Source organism: Eleutherodactylus coqui, chromosome 3 (genome assembly GCF_035609145.1).
Source record: "Eleutherodactylus coqui strain aEleCoq1 chromosome 3, aEleCoq1.hap1, whole genome shotgun sequence".
Lineage (NCBI taxonomy): Eukaryota > Metazoa > Chordata > Amphibia > Anura > Eleutherodactylidae > Eleutherodactylus > Eleutherodactylus coqui.
The window spans coordinates 131,321,785-131,337,079 of NC_089839.1; the positions used below are offsets into that span (position 1 = coordinate 131,321,785).

At 42.3% G+C, this 15,295-nt stretch overlaps 1 protein-coding gene across 12 annotated transcripts in view; it reads left to right on the top strand.

Annotated features, from left to right (window-relative positions):
- ARID1B (AT-rich interaction domain 1B) overlaps window positions 1–15,295 on the top strand; it is a 490,608-nt gene that overhangs the window by 411,780 nt on the left and 63,533 nt on the right. For all 12 annotated transcript variants that reach the window (XM_066596068.1, XM_066596069.1, XM_066596077.1 and 9 more), the window contains 2 exons: window positions 1,153–1,362; window positions 5,005–5,209. In XM_066596068.1, coding sequence (XP_066452165.1) covers window positions 1,153–1,362; window positions 5,005–5,209 — 415 coding nt within the window. The remainder of the gene's footprint in view (window positions 1–1,152; window positions 1,363–5,004; window positions 5,210–15,295) is intronic.

Below are 15,295 nucleotides of genomic sequence, written 5' to 3' on the forward strand. Positions count from 1 at the left end.
ATTTACACGGATCACCAACTCCAAGCTGACTTGGATTAATATCCATAATCGTTTTTTGTAAACCACTTAGCCATGGATTTTGGAACGGCTTGGCCGCATGCTGTTCCGTTGTGGCCAGTGCTCCCATAGAGAGGAGCAAGGCCGGAACGGAAAAAAAAAATAGACATGCTGCAGCCGTGAAATCCGCGCTGTAGCCCTGGCTTCTGACGGCTTTGCGGCGACCGATTGGCCGTTCCATGTGGATGAGATTTTTGACAAATCTCGTCCACATGGCTGGCTAAACCCTAGGATTAGCGTCCGCAGGCAGAATTTCCCCAGCAAATCCGCCCTGTGTGGCCCCAGCCCTAGGGTAACATTATTATTCAGAATATACATGCAGATGCTGCATCACCTCTTTTTTTCAAGTGTAATGGTTCCGTTTTCTTCTTTTTTTTCTTTTAATGGCACAGATAAGGCGGTCTGCAGCACTGCTTGTTCACTTTAGAAAAACAGAATGGAAGCAAGTGGAAAGCATTACGTTTTTTGAAAGATCATAAAAATCAATGGAGAGAACATAGCCATTTAATTCCGTTTTATTTCTGTTTTTCTGCGCCACAAACAGAACAGAGAAACAAAGTTATAACGAGCCCAAATGCTAATGGAAACTGGCCCTAACTTATGTAGCGTCCATATGTTATTTTGTCTGCTATTACTTGCTTAAAGCTATTTTGTGACTATGATGTTCTTTAAAAAGAACGATCCACGACAAAGAATGGACGAAGGAACTTGTTTCATATTTCCATATGTTATAGGAGAACAGCAAGTGAAATGAGACAGGAGCTTCTAATGAGCACGTGACCATTCTTTGCTCATTGCAGTACAGTTTGCCTAGGATAATTCACTTTGCCTGTTATGTTTCCCTATTATAGAGGGTTCAAGACATGTTCAGTAGATGTTTGTTTCATCATTGACATGTTTGATGCTAGTTCGTGAGTGGAGAAAAAAAACACTTACATTTTCTAATGTTTTCAGTCATCCTATGTAAATATATGTGCCATTACTAGTAACAATCACTTCTGAATACATACAGGTATGGAATATCTGTGTTGCTTGACTGTGTATATTAAGATTTGGTGATTTGCAATGTTCTTGCCCTCTTCCAATAAAATACAGAAAACCAACTCTTCTACTTCAACTGGAGAAAAGATCACAAAACTGTATGAGATGGGAAGTGAGCCAGAGCGGAAGATGTGGGTAGACCGCTACTTGACCTTCATGGAGGAGAGAGGAACACCAGTTGCAACCTTGCCTGCAGTTGGAAGAAAGCCCCTGGATTTGGTTAGACTATACTTCTGCGTTAAGGAGATTGGAGGGTTAGCGCAGGTAAGATGTGTATACGAACGTCATGTATGCCTTTTGAGGACATTTGCTTTGCAAGTGTGCTTTTAAAATTTTTCACCTTACGTAGTTTTCCTTCGTTCTTTGTTGCTCATAGCAGGAACCTGCATGACTCTTCAGCACTAAAGTTATGCTGAACGGCGGCACTTTGCTAACGCACAATATGTAATGTACTTGGTATACGTAGACTAAATAATGTTTTTACAGCATGGTAGGTGTAGCTGTACAGCTTTTATATTATCACTGTAACCTGCACTTGCAAGAACAGTCATTTCTCTTCCGTTCATTGCATAATAGAAGCAAACTGCTTGACGTTAGTGCTTTACTAATGTAAAAGGGGCATATAGATAGAAGTAAATATGTATACATAAATGAGCTTTCTCCTCCGGCAATAGGGAATTACGCCTTCTCATCCAAACTGCCCCTCACAAAGTCATATTGTCTTAGATAATCTATTTTATTAGAGAGAATTGTTAAACCAATGTGGGTAGCTACGCTGGCGCAGACTTTGGCACATGTTGGCCCATTAAAGTCTATGCACACATTCAGTATATCTGTAGGAAGGTTTCCTGGCACATTCAATGAATATACATCAAAAATGTGGTGTGAACGTAGTCCAAACATTACCTCATGTAACACATTGGCTAAACCTCTCTCAAACTGTGTAAAGCAGACCCATGTGTTTTGCCTGTCTAGAAGCTGCGGCGGAGCTTGAAGACTTGTTCTGTAGAGATTTCGACCAGTGATGATCATCTATCAATAGTATATGTGAGTTGTATCAGTGTGTTCAAGAAGGTGCAAAATGAGGCATCGACAAAGGACAGAATCCCTAATGAAAAATGTTAGTAACCATTTTAATTAAGAAACACAATTGATGACAATCAGATGAATCACAATGTAAGACTGAATATGATGACCATAAACCTCACATTGCATGGGAAGTATACTGCCCATAGTGGTGTCATGTGCCCCAGCACCTATATGCAGACTTGAACTGGCCCATCGGGGAGCTGGTGAATCCCCAGTGGGCCTCCAACCCAGTCTGTGGGTTTCGCTTTGCATAAGATAACAGCAGTCACCCACTTTTCGCCATCCTGAGGCGGTGCACACTAGACCGTCAGTCTGTCACAAAAGGGCTAGTCGCCTACCTTCACTGGTCCCACCTCCTGAACATGATCATTCGTGGTCCTTAAATCTTATGAATTTTCAGTCTCCTGCCGCTTGCCACTCCTTGGACATGCCACGCTGCCATAGTATGTCTCTGGTGCCTACTCACATCCTGGACTTCAGCTGCAGAGCTTGGTGGTGGGATCACACAGACAGTTGTTCTGCCAGGACCGAGGGCAGGAGAGAAGGTTGCTGTCGAGTAGAAAACAATTGTCCAATCCAGTTCAATCCACTGAATATTAGGTAAAACAAACATCAAATGCACATTCATATTTTATTTCCATTTCATGTTAGTCTTACCCTGTCTTTCCATGTGTTCAGAAACTACAACTCTCAGCATGTCCTTAGAGCTATAGACATTCAGGACTGCTTGACAGTTGTAGCTCTCCTCTCGGCTGGGGAGCCATAGATTGCATTTCTTTCTTAACCCCTCCCTGCCCATGACATAATAGTACATCATTGATTGTGAGTTTTTCCTGTGTACCGCCATGCATTGCAGTGATGGTGCAGCCTCATAAGCTGTGCCTACACAATCCCTGGTGGTGCCAGATGCACTATACAACGGATCTACTGCTCGAACAGCTAGAATTGGCAATAAGGTCAATTCCGGCCATTTGACCCCTCAGTTGGCATGTTTGTGTTCTAGCCCCATCATTGGAGTCTGTGGGAGCTATGGCAAGTGTCAGGATTTCAATGTACATTACCACATGCAAGTGGACCTACCTCTCCGTTGATGTTGAATACGACTACTGTAAATGACAGATTGGGCAGTCATGGCATATTCTATAATGGTTTAATAGTAAAATAAAATTTTTTTCCCAATGCACGCTGTATTGTTTTACCTTTCAGGACCATTATTAGGGAGGAAGGTGGGGAATTTGACAGACATGAATTTGGCATGACATAAACCAGCCTTATTATAATGGCAAAAAGGGGAGTCACAAAGGAGACAACATAGCGTGTGGGGGGTACAAAAAGGGCATCACTTGGGGGCACTTTGTGTGGGGACACTAAGAAAGTATATTGTATAATGGGTATAACTAGGGCATTTTTTCTATGTTGATGGGCATCACTATCATGAGGGAAGCTCGTACTGTATGGGGGGACATCAGTAAGGGCACTGAGGGGAAATATTTACTGTCAGGGACATCACTGGGAACACTAAGAGGCATCATTATGTGGTGAGGGCACTAATGAGGTATGTGTGTGGGGAGCACTGAGGCGGCGTCATACTGTGGTAGGTACACTAAGGCAGCATTTTACTGCTAAAGGAGCGTTTTCTGTAAGAGGTACTAAGGGGGCATCCTTACTGTGGTAGACTTTAAGCATCGTCAGTGTTTGGGGTATGCTGAAAGGACACTAGAGGGGCATTATTACTATGAGGTGGCATTATTAATTCCACACAAAAGGGCAGTATTACTGTTTGTCGGGCACAAAAGGGGCTAGGCAGAGTTGGATAGGGCTAGAGGCATGGCTTGATGTAGAAAAAGGTGTTGCTACACACCTCACAGGTATTGTCCTGTTTTCATACTTTGAAAGTTGGAAAAAATGCTAATACGTCAAGGAAATTGTGCAGGCATTGCAGCTGTGTGCCCAAGTAATCACCGACAGGTATATGCGGCCTACAAGTGAACAGACGAACCCCAAATCTCAGAAATGGTAACACAGTTCTATGTTGTAGGGGTAGAATGAGCCTGTGTAATATATAAAATAAAGTATCTTTACAGAATCTCGTTGTGGGGTGTTGGTGTTTAACCCCTTGTTCTGGCACACACAGCGTCATGTTGCACTGATGAAACTGTAAGTCAGGTTACATTGTTAATGTATTCAAAATGCTGATTAAAAAAAAAACACAGTTACAAAACAGACAATAAAATCTTAGAAAAGCCGGTCTTCCTGTGACTGTAACCCCTTAATTACAATTGGAGCGTTGTGCTCTCTAGGCGTATGGCGTTATCACTGGTGCCTGGCACCGCTCATCCTCTTTGGAGCCTGTAGGAAATGAGCATGTATTCATTCTACATTTACAGCTCCCACAATTACACTAAATTGTGAAATAACACAGTTGCTGTTATTTTTATTGGTTTTTAAATGAGTTCTTAGCAGCAAGTCCTTTTCTAATTGAAACAAGAGTGTGTGAGTTTGCGCATGCTCTAGTGCTTTGGCTGGATTCAAATTGTCAGCTCTGCCGCAGATCCCTTCTGAAATGATCTCTGCATTATGGGATGTGGTGCAGAAGCCTCCAACGCCTTTTATGTTGCTATCAGCAGGTTCTTTAATGGCTTTATAACTGCAAGTAGCGGCTTTGCATTGCTGAGTGGGAGTAATGAGCGTTAGTTAAGAGACACATTAAAAAAAAACCTAGGATGGTAAAGAAAAAGAATAAAGTGCAGGTTTTCTCCCTCTTACTCCTGAATGGGAAATAATTTACTAAACAACAAACATATCCTTTTATTTTAGGTTAATAAAAACAAGAAGTGGCGAGAGCTGTCAACAAACCTGAATGTTGGCACTTCTAGCAGCGCTGCCAGCTCTCTGAAGAAGCAGTATATACAGTACCTGTTTGCCTTTGAATGCAAGATAGAAAGAGGGGAGGAGCCTCCTCCCGAAATCTTCAACCCTGGAGAGTCCAAGAAGCAGCCTAAGATTCAGCCCCCATCTCCTGGTAAGTGGATGGCATTACACTGACGATCTACTTCCAACGACTTCTGTAATACATTATAGTTCAGCAGCGGTGATCTGCCAAGTGTGGACACATTTTTTTTCTTTGCTTTCCTTCATTTGGATTTTATATATTGTGTTGGAGTTTCTGAAATTCAGTAAGTGAACAAGTGTGAACATTTGTGCTTCATACACATAACGAGCCTGGAGGTGTCGTGAATGACTGTTGCCTAGTCTCTAGTGCTGTAGGTTTTTATGACCAGTTTTATTAAATTATGAAACATACCTCAATAACTGCTTTATTCTGTATTAAACATGTTCAAAGGGAGATAATGTGAGAAAGTAATAAGCGATGTTGGGTCGGTGCAGTGCCGCCGCTCCAGTCCTGCTTGGCTGTCTTTGTGTACATTAATGCGGTGGAGATGGGTTACTGTACCCACGTGACTACTGCAGCCAATCACTGACTTCAGTAGTATCCAGCACAAGACTGCTAAAACCAGTGATTGGCTGCAATTGTTACAGGGGTGTACTCTCGCATCACTGCTATAGCCATTTTAGCAAAGACCAGCAGGGAGGACCAGAATGGTGGAAATTAACTGGAAAGTAATGTTTCTTGTATTATTTTCTCACATTTCTCCACTTGTCTGAGTGTTTAAACAACTCTGCTAACTCCTTCAAAAGAACATTCCCCTTGAAAAAGTTTCCCAGCTATTAAATTGGTTGTCCAGTTATGAACTATTGATGGCCTATCTGCAAGATTAGTGAGGGGTCTGCCAGTCAGGGTCCCATTCATTTCAAAGGAAGTTTGAACTGCAACACCACACTGGGCCACTGTAGTGAGAATGGAGCGGTCTGCGGTAGTATTGTATCTTGACGCCACCAGGAAGCTAGGGGTGTGACAGCCTTACAATGGAGGAACGCCCCTGTCACATCCATAGCTCCCGATTGGCTGTCAGTACATCTCCTGTGCCCCCTCCTTCCTTAGTGTCCCCCTTCTCCTGTGCAGCCTCCGATATGCTGACTGTTCCCCCTTCTCCTGTGCCCCTGTGTACCACCGTGCCCCCGTCCGCTGTGTGCACCCCTCATCCTGTGGGTCTGGGGGCAGTCTTTCCAGTGCTTTGCTGCTCCACAGTGTCGGACTTCATTTGCTGACCCGTCCTCCACCAGAGTTCGGTGCTTTCCTGGAACTTCAGCAGGTGTGGAGGTCTGGATGTGGTCACTGTCACCCCACATGCCGTAACATGGAAGCATGTAGAACTAATAATGTACGCCTAACTGCATAAACCACCCCTCACCCTAACCATTCAGCACAGGCTACACTCACTGCAGACGCTGTTAGGACCTTCAAGGACCTTTAGCTAACAGCCAATCAGGAGCTAGGGGTGTGACAGGGGCGTCCCTGCATTAAATGGCTGTCACACCCCTAGCTTCCGGTGGTGTCAAGATCCAAGAATACCGCTGTCTGCTTCCGGCAGGAATGAGCTTTGTGTTCGAGAGTAGTGGCCTGCTGAATAGCTGATCAACAGTAGTCCTGAGCGGCATCTACTATTGATGGTCTATCTCTTTGCCAGATCCAGTTATACAGCTGTGTTCTAGTCAAAAGGTTTTATTCCTGTTTTCAGACTCTCGGCTCTAATTGCTGCTGTTTAGGATCATACCCAAGGACGCTGGGGAATTAGAACAATTCTGTCACGACCAATTTTTGCGCACATAATACGCAGTGAATAGAACCCATTGATTTCAATGGGTTCATTAACCGCTTAGTGACGGCCCCATAGTGTTTTTATGTCCTGCCTTTGCAGGACGTGTATGGAGGGAGATAGTGCCGCTATCTCCCTCCATACAGCGCGGGCATCAGCTGTTTATTACAGCTGACACCTGCGGGCAATAGCCGCAATCGGCCATGCGACCGTTCGCGGGTATTAACCCTTTAAATGCCCTGAACGATGTTCAAGGGTCCCGTACGCCCCACCCCCACCCCCCGTGGTGAGCTCAGGGGAGCCGTGCAGGTGTCATGGCAGCCGGGGGCCTTCTGAAAGGCCCCAAGGCTGCCTTCGCAGACTGCCTATCAAGCCATCCCCGTGGGATGGCTTGATAGATTGCCTGTCAAAAAGCAGTATGACGCAATGCTATAGCGTTACATCATACTGCAGGAGCGATCAAAGCATCGCTGGTTGTAGTCCTCTAGGAGGACTAAAAGAAAGTGTAAAAATAAGAGCAAAAAAGTTTTACTAATTAAAAAAAAAAAAAAGTAATGGTTCAAAAGGAACCCCTTTTTGCCATATTTGCAATAAAAAAAATCTAAATAATAAACCAAAAATACATGTTTGGTATCGCTGCGTCCGATCCATCAAAGTAATGCATTATATTCCCCGCACGGTGAATGTGGTCCGAAAAAAAATAAAGAACGCCAGATATGCACTTTTTTGGTCACCCTATCTCAGAGAAAAAATGTAATAAAAAGCGATCAAAAAGTCAATTGTATGCAAAAATGGTACCAATGGAAACGACAGGACATATCGCACAAAATGAGCCCTCACTCAACTATGTCGACAGAAAAATAAAGTTATTGTGTGCAGAAAATGAACACTGAAAATAATTTTAAAAAATTGAAAAAATACAAGTAGTACAGCAAAAGAAAAGTTTACTATCCTAGTAATCATACTGACCCATAGAATATAGTTATTGGGTCATTTTTGTTGCAGTTTGTGCGCCGCAGAAACAGGATGCACCGAAATATGGTGGAATGTCGGGTTTTTTTCCACTTCTTCCCACTTAGATTTTTTTTTAAGTTTTTCAGTACGTTATCTGGTACAATAAATAGTACCATTAAAAAATACAACTCGTCCCACAAAAAACAAGCCCTCATACAGCGACGTCGATGGATAAATAAAGGAGCTACGATTTTTTAAAAGGGAGGAGGAAAAAGCGAAAAACTCTGTCACTAAGGGGTTAACATGAGATTATTCTTTCACGCAATGTGTGATTGCGTGAAAAATTACACTGCATGTCCTGTATTATGCTCTGTAGAAGCCCATTGAAATCAATAAATCAATCAATCATAAATACTCAGGAAACCTGCGAATTCGCTGCATGTTTACACATGAAATCAATGCAATTTTGTTTGTGTGCAAATCTACCATATATTTCTGTGGCCAAAATATGTCTACAACTGTGCAGACTGCGAGGATCCTGCAATCCAGCAATGTTTTTTATGCCGAGTGACAGCAATAACGAAAAGTGAACGAATAGTTAACTCTTGTTTTTTTGCATTTTGTCGTAACGATAATTGACCAAATTTGTTCTTTTGAACACATTTTTTGCACTAAGCGTCCTTTGTAAATGGCCCTTATGTTTATATGTGACAGACTCTCACTGTAGTAATCTCTGAAATTGAAAACTCCATTCCACTAATCTGAATGGGGATTTTTCTGCAGTGTGTGCTTGGACTTCGGCATACTTCCTTCAGATGAACAGGCGCGGAAATCTCTGCAACAAACATGCCGTGTGTGAATATCTCCTAAGACCATTGGTGTTTAAAGCAGCACCCTAATAAAACATTCATTAACCCCTTACGGACCAGACACCTTTTAGGGATTTTACCCATGTGCTGGTTTTACTGCCCTATTTTTTTCTTCAGCTACTAAAATTATTTTTGCTGCAATTTTCCCATGACATATTAGGGCTATTCTTTTGTAACTGTTTTTCACTGACTTTTTTTCCTCGTTTTTTTAGTTTTATTGGTGGGTAAAAAAAAAAATATATATTTTTTTAAATTGTATTTTATTTTTTAAATTACTTTATTTTAGCATAAATATACAAGAGAAATTGGTTCCTCGTTATGTTTCGGACGTTTTGATATATAATTTGTATAGTTTTGGATTTCAGGGTACATATGGCAACTGTTTTTGTTGGCATCCATAGGAGCCCCAGTTACAGGGGAAAAAATCCCCCTGTAGTGACAGTAGTCACTAACAGAGATGATCTGGGTCTGCTAAGACCTGTAGCTCCCTTGTGACAAGGGTAATCTGTCAGTTATGTGATTGCCGGGTCAAATAGCAGCAGTAACACTTCCGCTTTCTCCTGCACTGTATAGAGCTCTATCAGCGCTATGTAGCTTGAATGCATTAGCAGGAGCTTTAATCCTGTGCCGTAATTTTGCTATTGGATTAAAGTTAAAACCAAGCGCCGTAAATTTATAGCGTTTGGTTTTTAAAGGGTTAAGCATGCCATGCAGTTTTTGATTTCCATTGATATATTAAACTAAATTGACTCCTTTCTGAAATTTTATATATTACAAGACACCATCTGATTTGGAAATACAGTAGCTAAAACAGTTGTCTGGAATCAGGGCTACCAGTCAGGATTCAGTATATTTCTAGACCAGCTGAAGAATGTCGTTATCATAAGAACAGAGTCCATGACCACCTTAAATCTGCTTGTGTAGATTATCAGAATTAGCATTTTGTAGGTCCTAGTAAATTCTGTAAATGTTGTCATATTAGTATTATGGGCACTAGAATTGTATCACTTATAATCTTTATCATATATGTTTTTCCAATTTGTCACTAAAAACTGTTGTTCATTTTTTTTTATAAGTTGTCTACAAAATTTGAGAAAAGAACAAATTAAGGTTGGAAACTTATATTGAATCCTTCCTTTCCATTTAGTGTGTGTAACCACAAACCATATCTATAGTATTTGTGAGCAATTTGAAGGATTTTTTTGTTGAAGTCTATGGTATTTTTTCAAAATGCCTATCACACTTGGAAGTATGGTGTTTCATTCCTCCAGCATGGCTTCTGTATGTAGGTAGCCGATACACAATCCTCCTTAGTACAATAGATAGTATAAGGGTTTTGAGTTGAATAAAAAATTCTTAAAGGTATTCTGTCACCCTGTTCATGCTGCCCAAACCAACGGGTATGCTCATTGTGAAATGCTGTGATGTTTTAAAATAAACACACTTCAAAGCTTGACTTTGGAGCTGAGCTCCGATTTATGGAGGCGGGCTGCGCTGGCCTCTCCCCGCCCACTAGAAGAAAGAAAGCTGTCACTCTGCATGGTATGGTCAAGGAGAGGCCAATGTAACCCACTTCTGTGAAGTTTGACTCAGAGTTGAGTTTCAAGTTTGTGTGTTTTATTCCAAAGTGCCACAGTGTTTCAGAATAAAACCTATACATGGGTAATGAGCATACCCGTCCCTGCTTTACGCTGCTTCTAGCTGAACTTGGTGATTGAATCCCTTTAAGATCTACACAACAGCTCAAGAATTCCAAAAGCACCACAAATAGGCCAAATAAACATGATTGTATCCACACAATGTTTGCAAATGAATTGAACATTGATTTCCTTAAAGTTTTCTGTAATTAAAGTATCCACTCTCAGCAGAGATCACCGTATTTATTTGCCTAAGTTAAAGGGGTTGTCCCGCGCCGAAACGGGTTTTTTTTTTTTAACCCCCCCCCCCCCCGTTCGGCGCGAGACAACCCCGATGCAGGGGTTAAAAAAACAACCCGCACAGCGCTTACCTGAATCCCGGCGGTCCGGCGTCTTCATACTTACCTGCTGAAGATGGCCGCTGGGATCCTCTGTCTCCGTGGACCGCAGGGCTTCTGTGCGGTCCATTGCCGATTCCAGCCTCCTGATTGGCTGGAATCGGCACGTGACGGGGCGGAGCTACACGGAGCCCCATAGAGAACAGGAGAAGACCCGGACTGCGCAAGCGCGGCTAATTTGGCCATCGGAGGGCGAAAATTAGTCGGCACCATGGAGACGAGGACGCCAGCAGCGGAGCAGGTAAGTATAAAACTTTTTATAACTTCTGTATGGCTCATAATTAATGCACAATGTACATTACAAAGTGCATTATTATGGCCATACAGAAGTGTATAGACCCACTTGCTGCCGCGGGACAACCCCTTTAATTCATATTCAATCATAAACTATCTTCTTTTGTTCATTTCCGAAGAATCCATGATCTGGGTGGAGGTTTAAAAGTAGTGAGCTGTAGTGTATTTCCAGCCCAAAGTGTAAAAAATCAGAAACCTTTTATATTCAATGCCTTCTGACACCCCCCACCCCTACCTTGCACAAATACTATTTGTTGGAGTTCCTCCAAATCTAAGGTGAGAGGAACTATTAAACATGGCTGTCCAACCTAGTTGCTGTAACCACATGTCCAGAAACCCTACTCTTTGCATAGAAAATTTACTTTGATCAAATGCAATGAATGATAATGGAAACTGCTCATCTCCTTTCACCCCTTTACTAGTAAAGAGACAGACTGCATATATGAAGAATATAAAGAATTACCCTGTATCACCTCTGGGGTTTAATGTAAGCCTTGCATGAGGAGAGACCTCTTTCTTCCTGATGTCACTTACCGCATCCCCTTCCCAGCCCTTCTTTACGCAGACACAAGTCCAGTGAATTAGTTTTCATGCTACTCCAAACCTTTGCTGCACATAGAATATTGGCATCAATTTAAAGCTAAAATTCTAAACTTTAAATGATCTTGTTTCTTATATTCTAGCAGCAGCAAGCATTTAAAATCATTACATAAGTCTTTATTTTGTGTCATTGTGCAAATTAAAAAGCTAAATATTAAGCTTCTTCCCTATCGTTCTGCATTCAGTACTTCATAAAGACCATGTGAGAACAGAACGTTACAAATCTTTGTAAATTTCTAAAAAGTTTTTAGATGTTTTGCACTGACCTAAAGATTCACACCCTACAGTAGGTACTCAGTTGAAACATCTTGTGGCAGTGATTATAGCCTCCAGGGTATTACTACAGCATGTGTCTACATTGCCATTTAGCATGTGACCACGTAAGGTTTTTAATAAAGAACCAGTCAAACAGCAAGAAAATAAAAAGAAGTTCTTGTTTCATTGTTTCTTGACTGGTTGTTTATTAAAAACCTTATGTAGACACACAGTAAATGGCAATGTGGACACATGCTGTAGTAATACCAGCCTCCAGTTATCCTGGTTATGATGTCAGGTTTGCCCACCTGGGTTTGTGGATTTTCTGCCATTCTTCTGTTCAGATCCTCTTAAGCTCTGTCACGTTGGATGGGGGCCGTCAATGGACAACCATTATCAGGTCTCTCAAGAGATGTTCAATTGAGTACAAGTCAGGGCTCTAGCTGACCTACTCAAAGACATTCACAGAGTTGTCCCTCAGCCACACCTGTGTTGAGTTGGCTGAGGTCTTAGGGTCATTGTCTTGTCGGAAGGTGGACCTTCTGCCCAGTCGATCAGTGAAAACCTGATCGAGAGACAAGGGACCACAAAGAATATCTCTGTACTTTGCTAATTTCAGCTTTCCATTAACCCATACCGGTCTCCCTGTCCCAGTTGCTAAAAAAACACCCTTACAACATGATGCTGCCACCATCATGCTTCATCGTAGGGATGGTATTGGACAGCTGATGAGCAGTGTCTTCTACAGGCATAACACTTAGAAATGCGACCAAAATGTTCAAACTTGCTTTCATCAGACCATAGAATCTTGTTTCTCAGTCTGAGGGTCCTTTAGGTGCTTTTTGGTAAACTCCAGGCAGCTTTCATGTGTCTTACTAAGGCTCAGCTTCTTTGTGGTCCCTCCACCATAAAGCCCAGATTAATGGAGTGCTGCAGTGACGGTTGACCTTCTGGACGTTTCTCCTATCTGCACACAGGATGTTTGAGGCTCAGCCATAGTGAACTTTGAGTTCTTGGTCACCTCTCTTACCCTGGCCCTTCACCCCAAATGACTTAGTTTGGTAAGTTGGCAGCTCTAGGAAGAGTCCTAGTTGTTCCAAACTTCTTACTTTTAAGAATAATGGTGGCCGCTGGGCTCTTGGGAACTTTCAGTGCAGCAAAAATGTTCTTGTTGCCTTCTCCAGATCTGTGCCTCCACACAATCCAGTCTCTGAGCTCTGCAGGCAGTTCTTTCCTCTTTATGGCTTGCTGTTGGCTCTGATATGCATCGTGAGCTGTGAGACCATATATAGACAGGGAACGGTGGGGGGAGGGGGGTTGTCCTTTAAAATTAGGCCCAATCAACTAAATTTCTCACCAGTGACTCCAATCAAAGTGCAGAATCATCTCAAAGATGATCAAGGGAAATGGGAGGCGCCCAGAGCTAAATTTCAAGTGTCATACCAAAGCGTATGAATACTTAAGTCAATGCAAAATGCTAGATTTTGTATAAAGATTTGTAACGTTCCGTTCTCACTTTGTCATTATGGAACACTGAGTGCAGAATGATGAGGAAAAACAATTTTTTTTAATTTGCACAATGCCACAACATAAAAAAATGTACCAAAAAAAAGTGTCTAAAGACTTTTCGGCCCTCTGTATTATATAGCTTATTGGCAGTGAAAAGGTTAACTATAGATTGGCATGTGATCAGTGTACATGTGTGAAAACAATGAAATAAAACCTCTTGCATTTGCTTCGTGTGGCGTTAGTGTTTCTGGTGAATTAAAGACCGTTATTCTCTTGAAAATACATGGCCTTTTAGGTCTACATGTTAATTCTTTAGTCATTGTGGAGATTGAAAATGAGGCCACACGTGCCGAGCGCTACTATTGTGGACGCTCTCTATAGGCACACCGCTGCTATATTGAGATAATCTATTCACAATTCACTAGGGCAGCGAAAGGAGATGGAAGATATTGTACTACTATTGCCAGAATATTTGGGATTTTGTATTTTTTTCAAAATGACTATAATTTTTCATGGCCCTTGTGTGACATAAAGCGGAGTTATTCCTTCTCTGCCGGAGTAGGATGATGGATTTATTTTTGTAGCAATGTAAATTAATGTTGTATGTAAATAAACAATGTAAGTCAAGAACTGTAAATGGAGGGAACACTTAACTGCATACAAGTATTCTGAATCCGGCCCACCACCTTATTTTATATGGCCCGCTGGCCATGCAGCAAATCATAACGGGCATTCTACTCACCCCGCCTGCACCTCAGGTCCAGGGGCGGCAGTGCAGTCTGTGACTGCTGACCTATTTCCCCCACCACCCCCGTCGTCCTGTATGCATTGCAGATGCCAAAGTCAGGGGCCATAGGACTAGCAGCAGCTGCCACCAGGCTGGAGCTGCAGTCCGGGCAAGTGGCTTTAGGGAACTATTACTACTGTGGCTACTATGGTGGACACTATCAATACTGGGGTCACAATGAAGATCACTATTAAAACTGGGATCAATATGGGGGGGAGGGGGTGTCACTGTTACTACTGGGGTCACTATGGGGATCACTTATTACTATGGAGGTCATTTATTATTACTACCAGGGCCACTCTGAGGGAGGAAGGGGGGGGGGGTCACTATTAGGGCTTATTCACAATTAGGGCTTATTCACACGGACATAAGTGCATTTTGGTTGTGCATATAAGATGCATATTTGTGCGATTGAAAATCGCTTACCCCCATGTTTTTCCAGGCACTATGGTGTGTTATGTGGGCAAATACACTGCGTATTTGCACACACACACAAAAAGAATGCAAACAGGTCCATTGAATTTGTGCATAAATACTGCATATTTGCACCAGCCCATTCAGCTCAATGGCCTGTTGCGATGCGTAACATAGTAGGTTAGGCTGAATGAAGACAGTGTCCATCTAGTTCAGCCTGTTTCAACCCCCTTGTTGATCCAGAGGAAGGCAAAAAAAGCCAATTAGCCCATACGCGGAAAAAATTCCTTCCCGACTCCAAAATGGCAGTCAGAATAATCCCTGGATCAACCTTTGATAGTTCCTACCTAAATATAAGACCCGGAACAATTACCCCGCTGGTCACCTAATGTCTGTATCCTGTAGTATAGTGCTCTAGAAAGACATCTAGTCCCCTCTTAAACTCCTCAATGGATTTTGCCATCACCATGTCCTAGGCAGAGAGTTCCACAGTCTCGCTGCTCTTACAGTAAAGAACCCCCTTCTGTGTTGGTGATGAAACCTGCTTTGTTCTAGACGTAGCGGATGCCCTCTTGTTACAGACGCAGTCCTGGGTATAAACAGATCATGGGAGAGATCCTTGTATTGTCACCTAATGTATTTTTACATAGTTATTTGATTGCCCTTTAGCCGT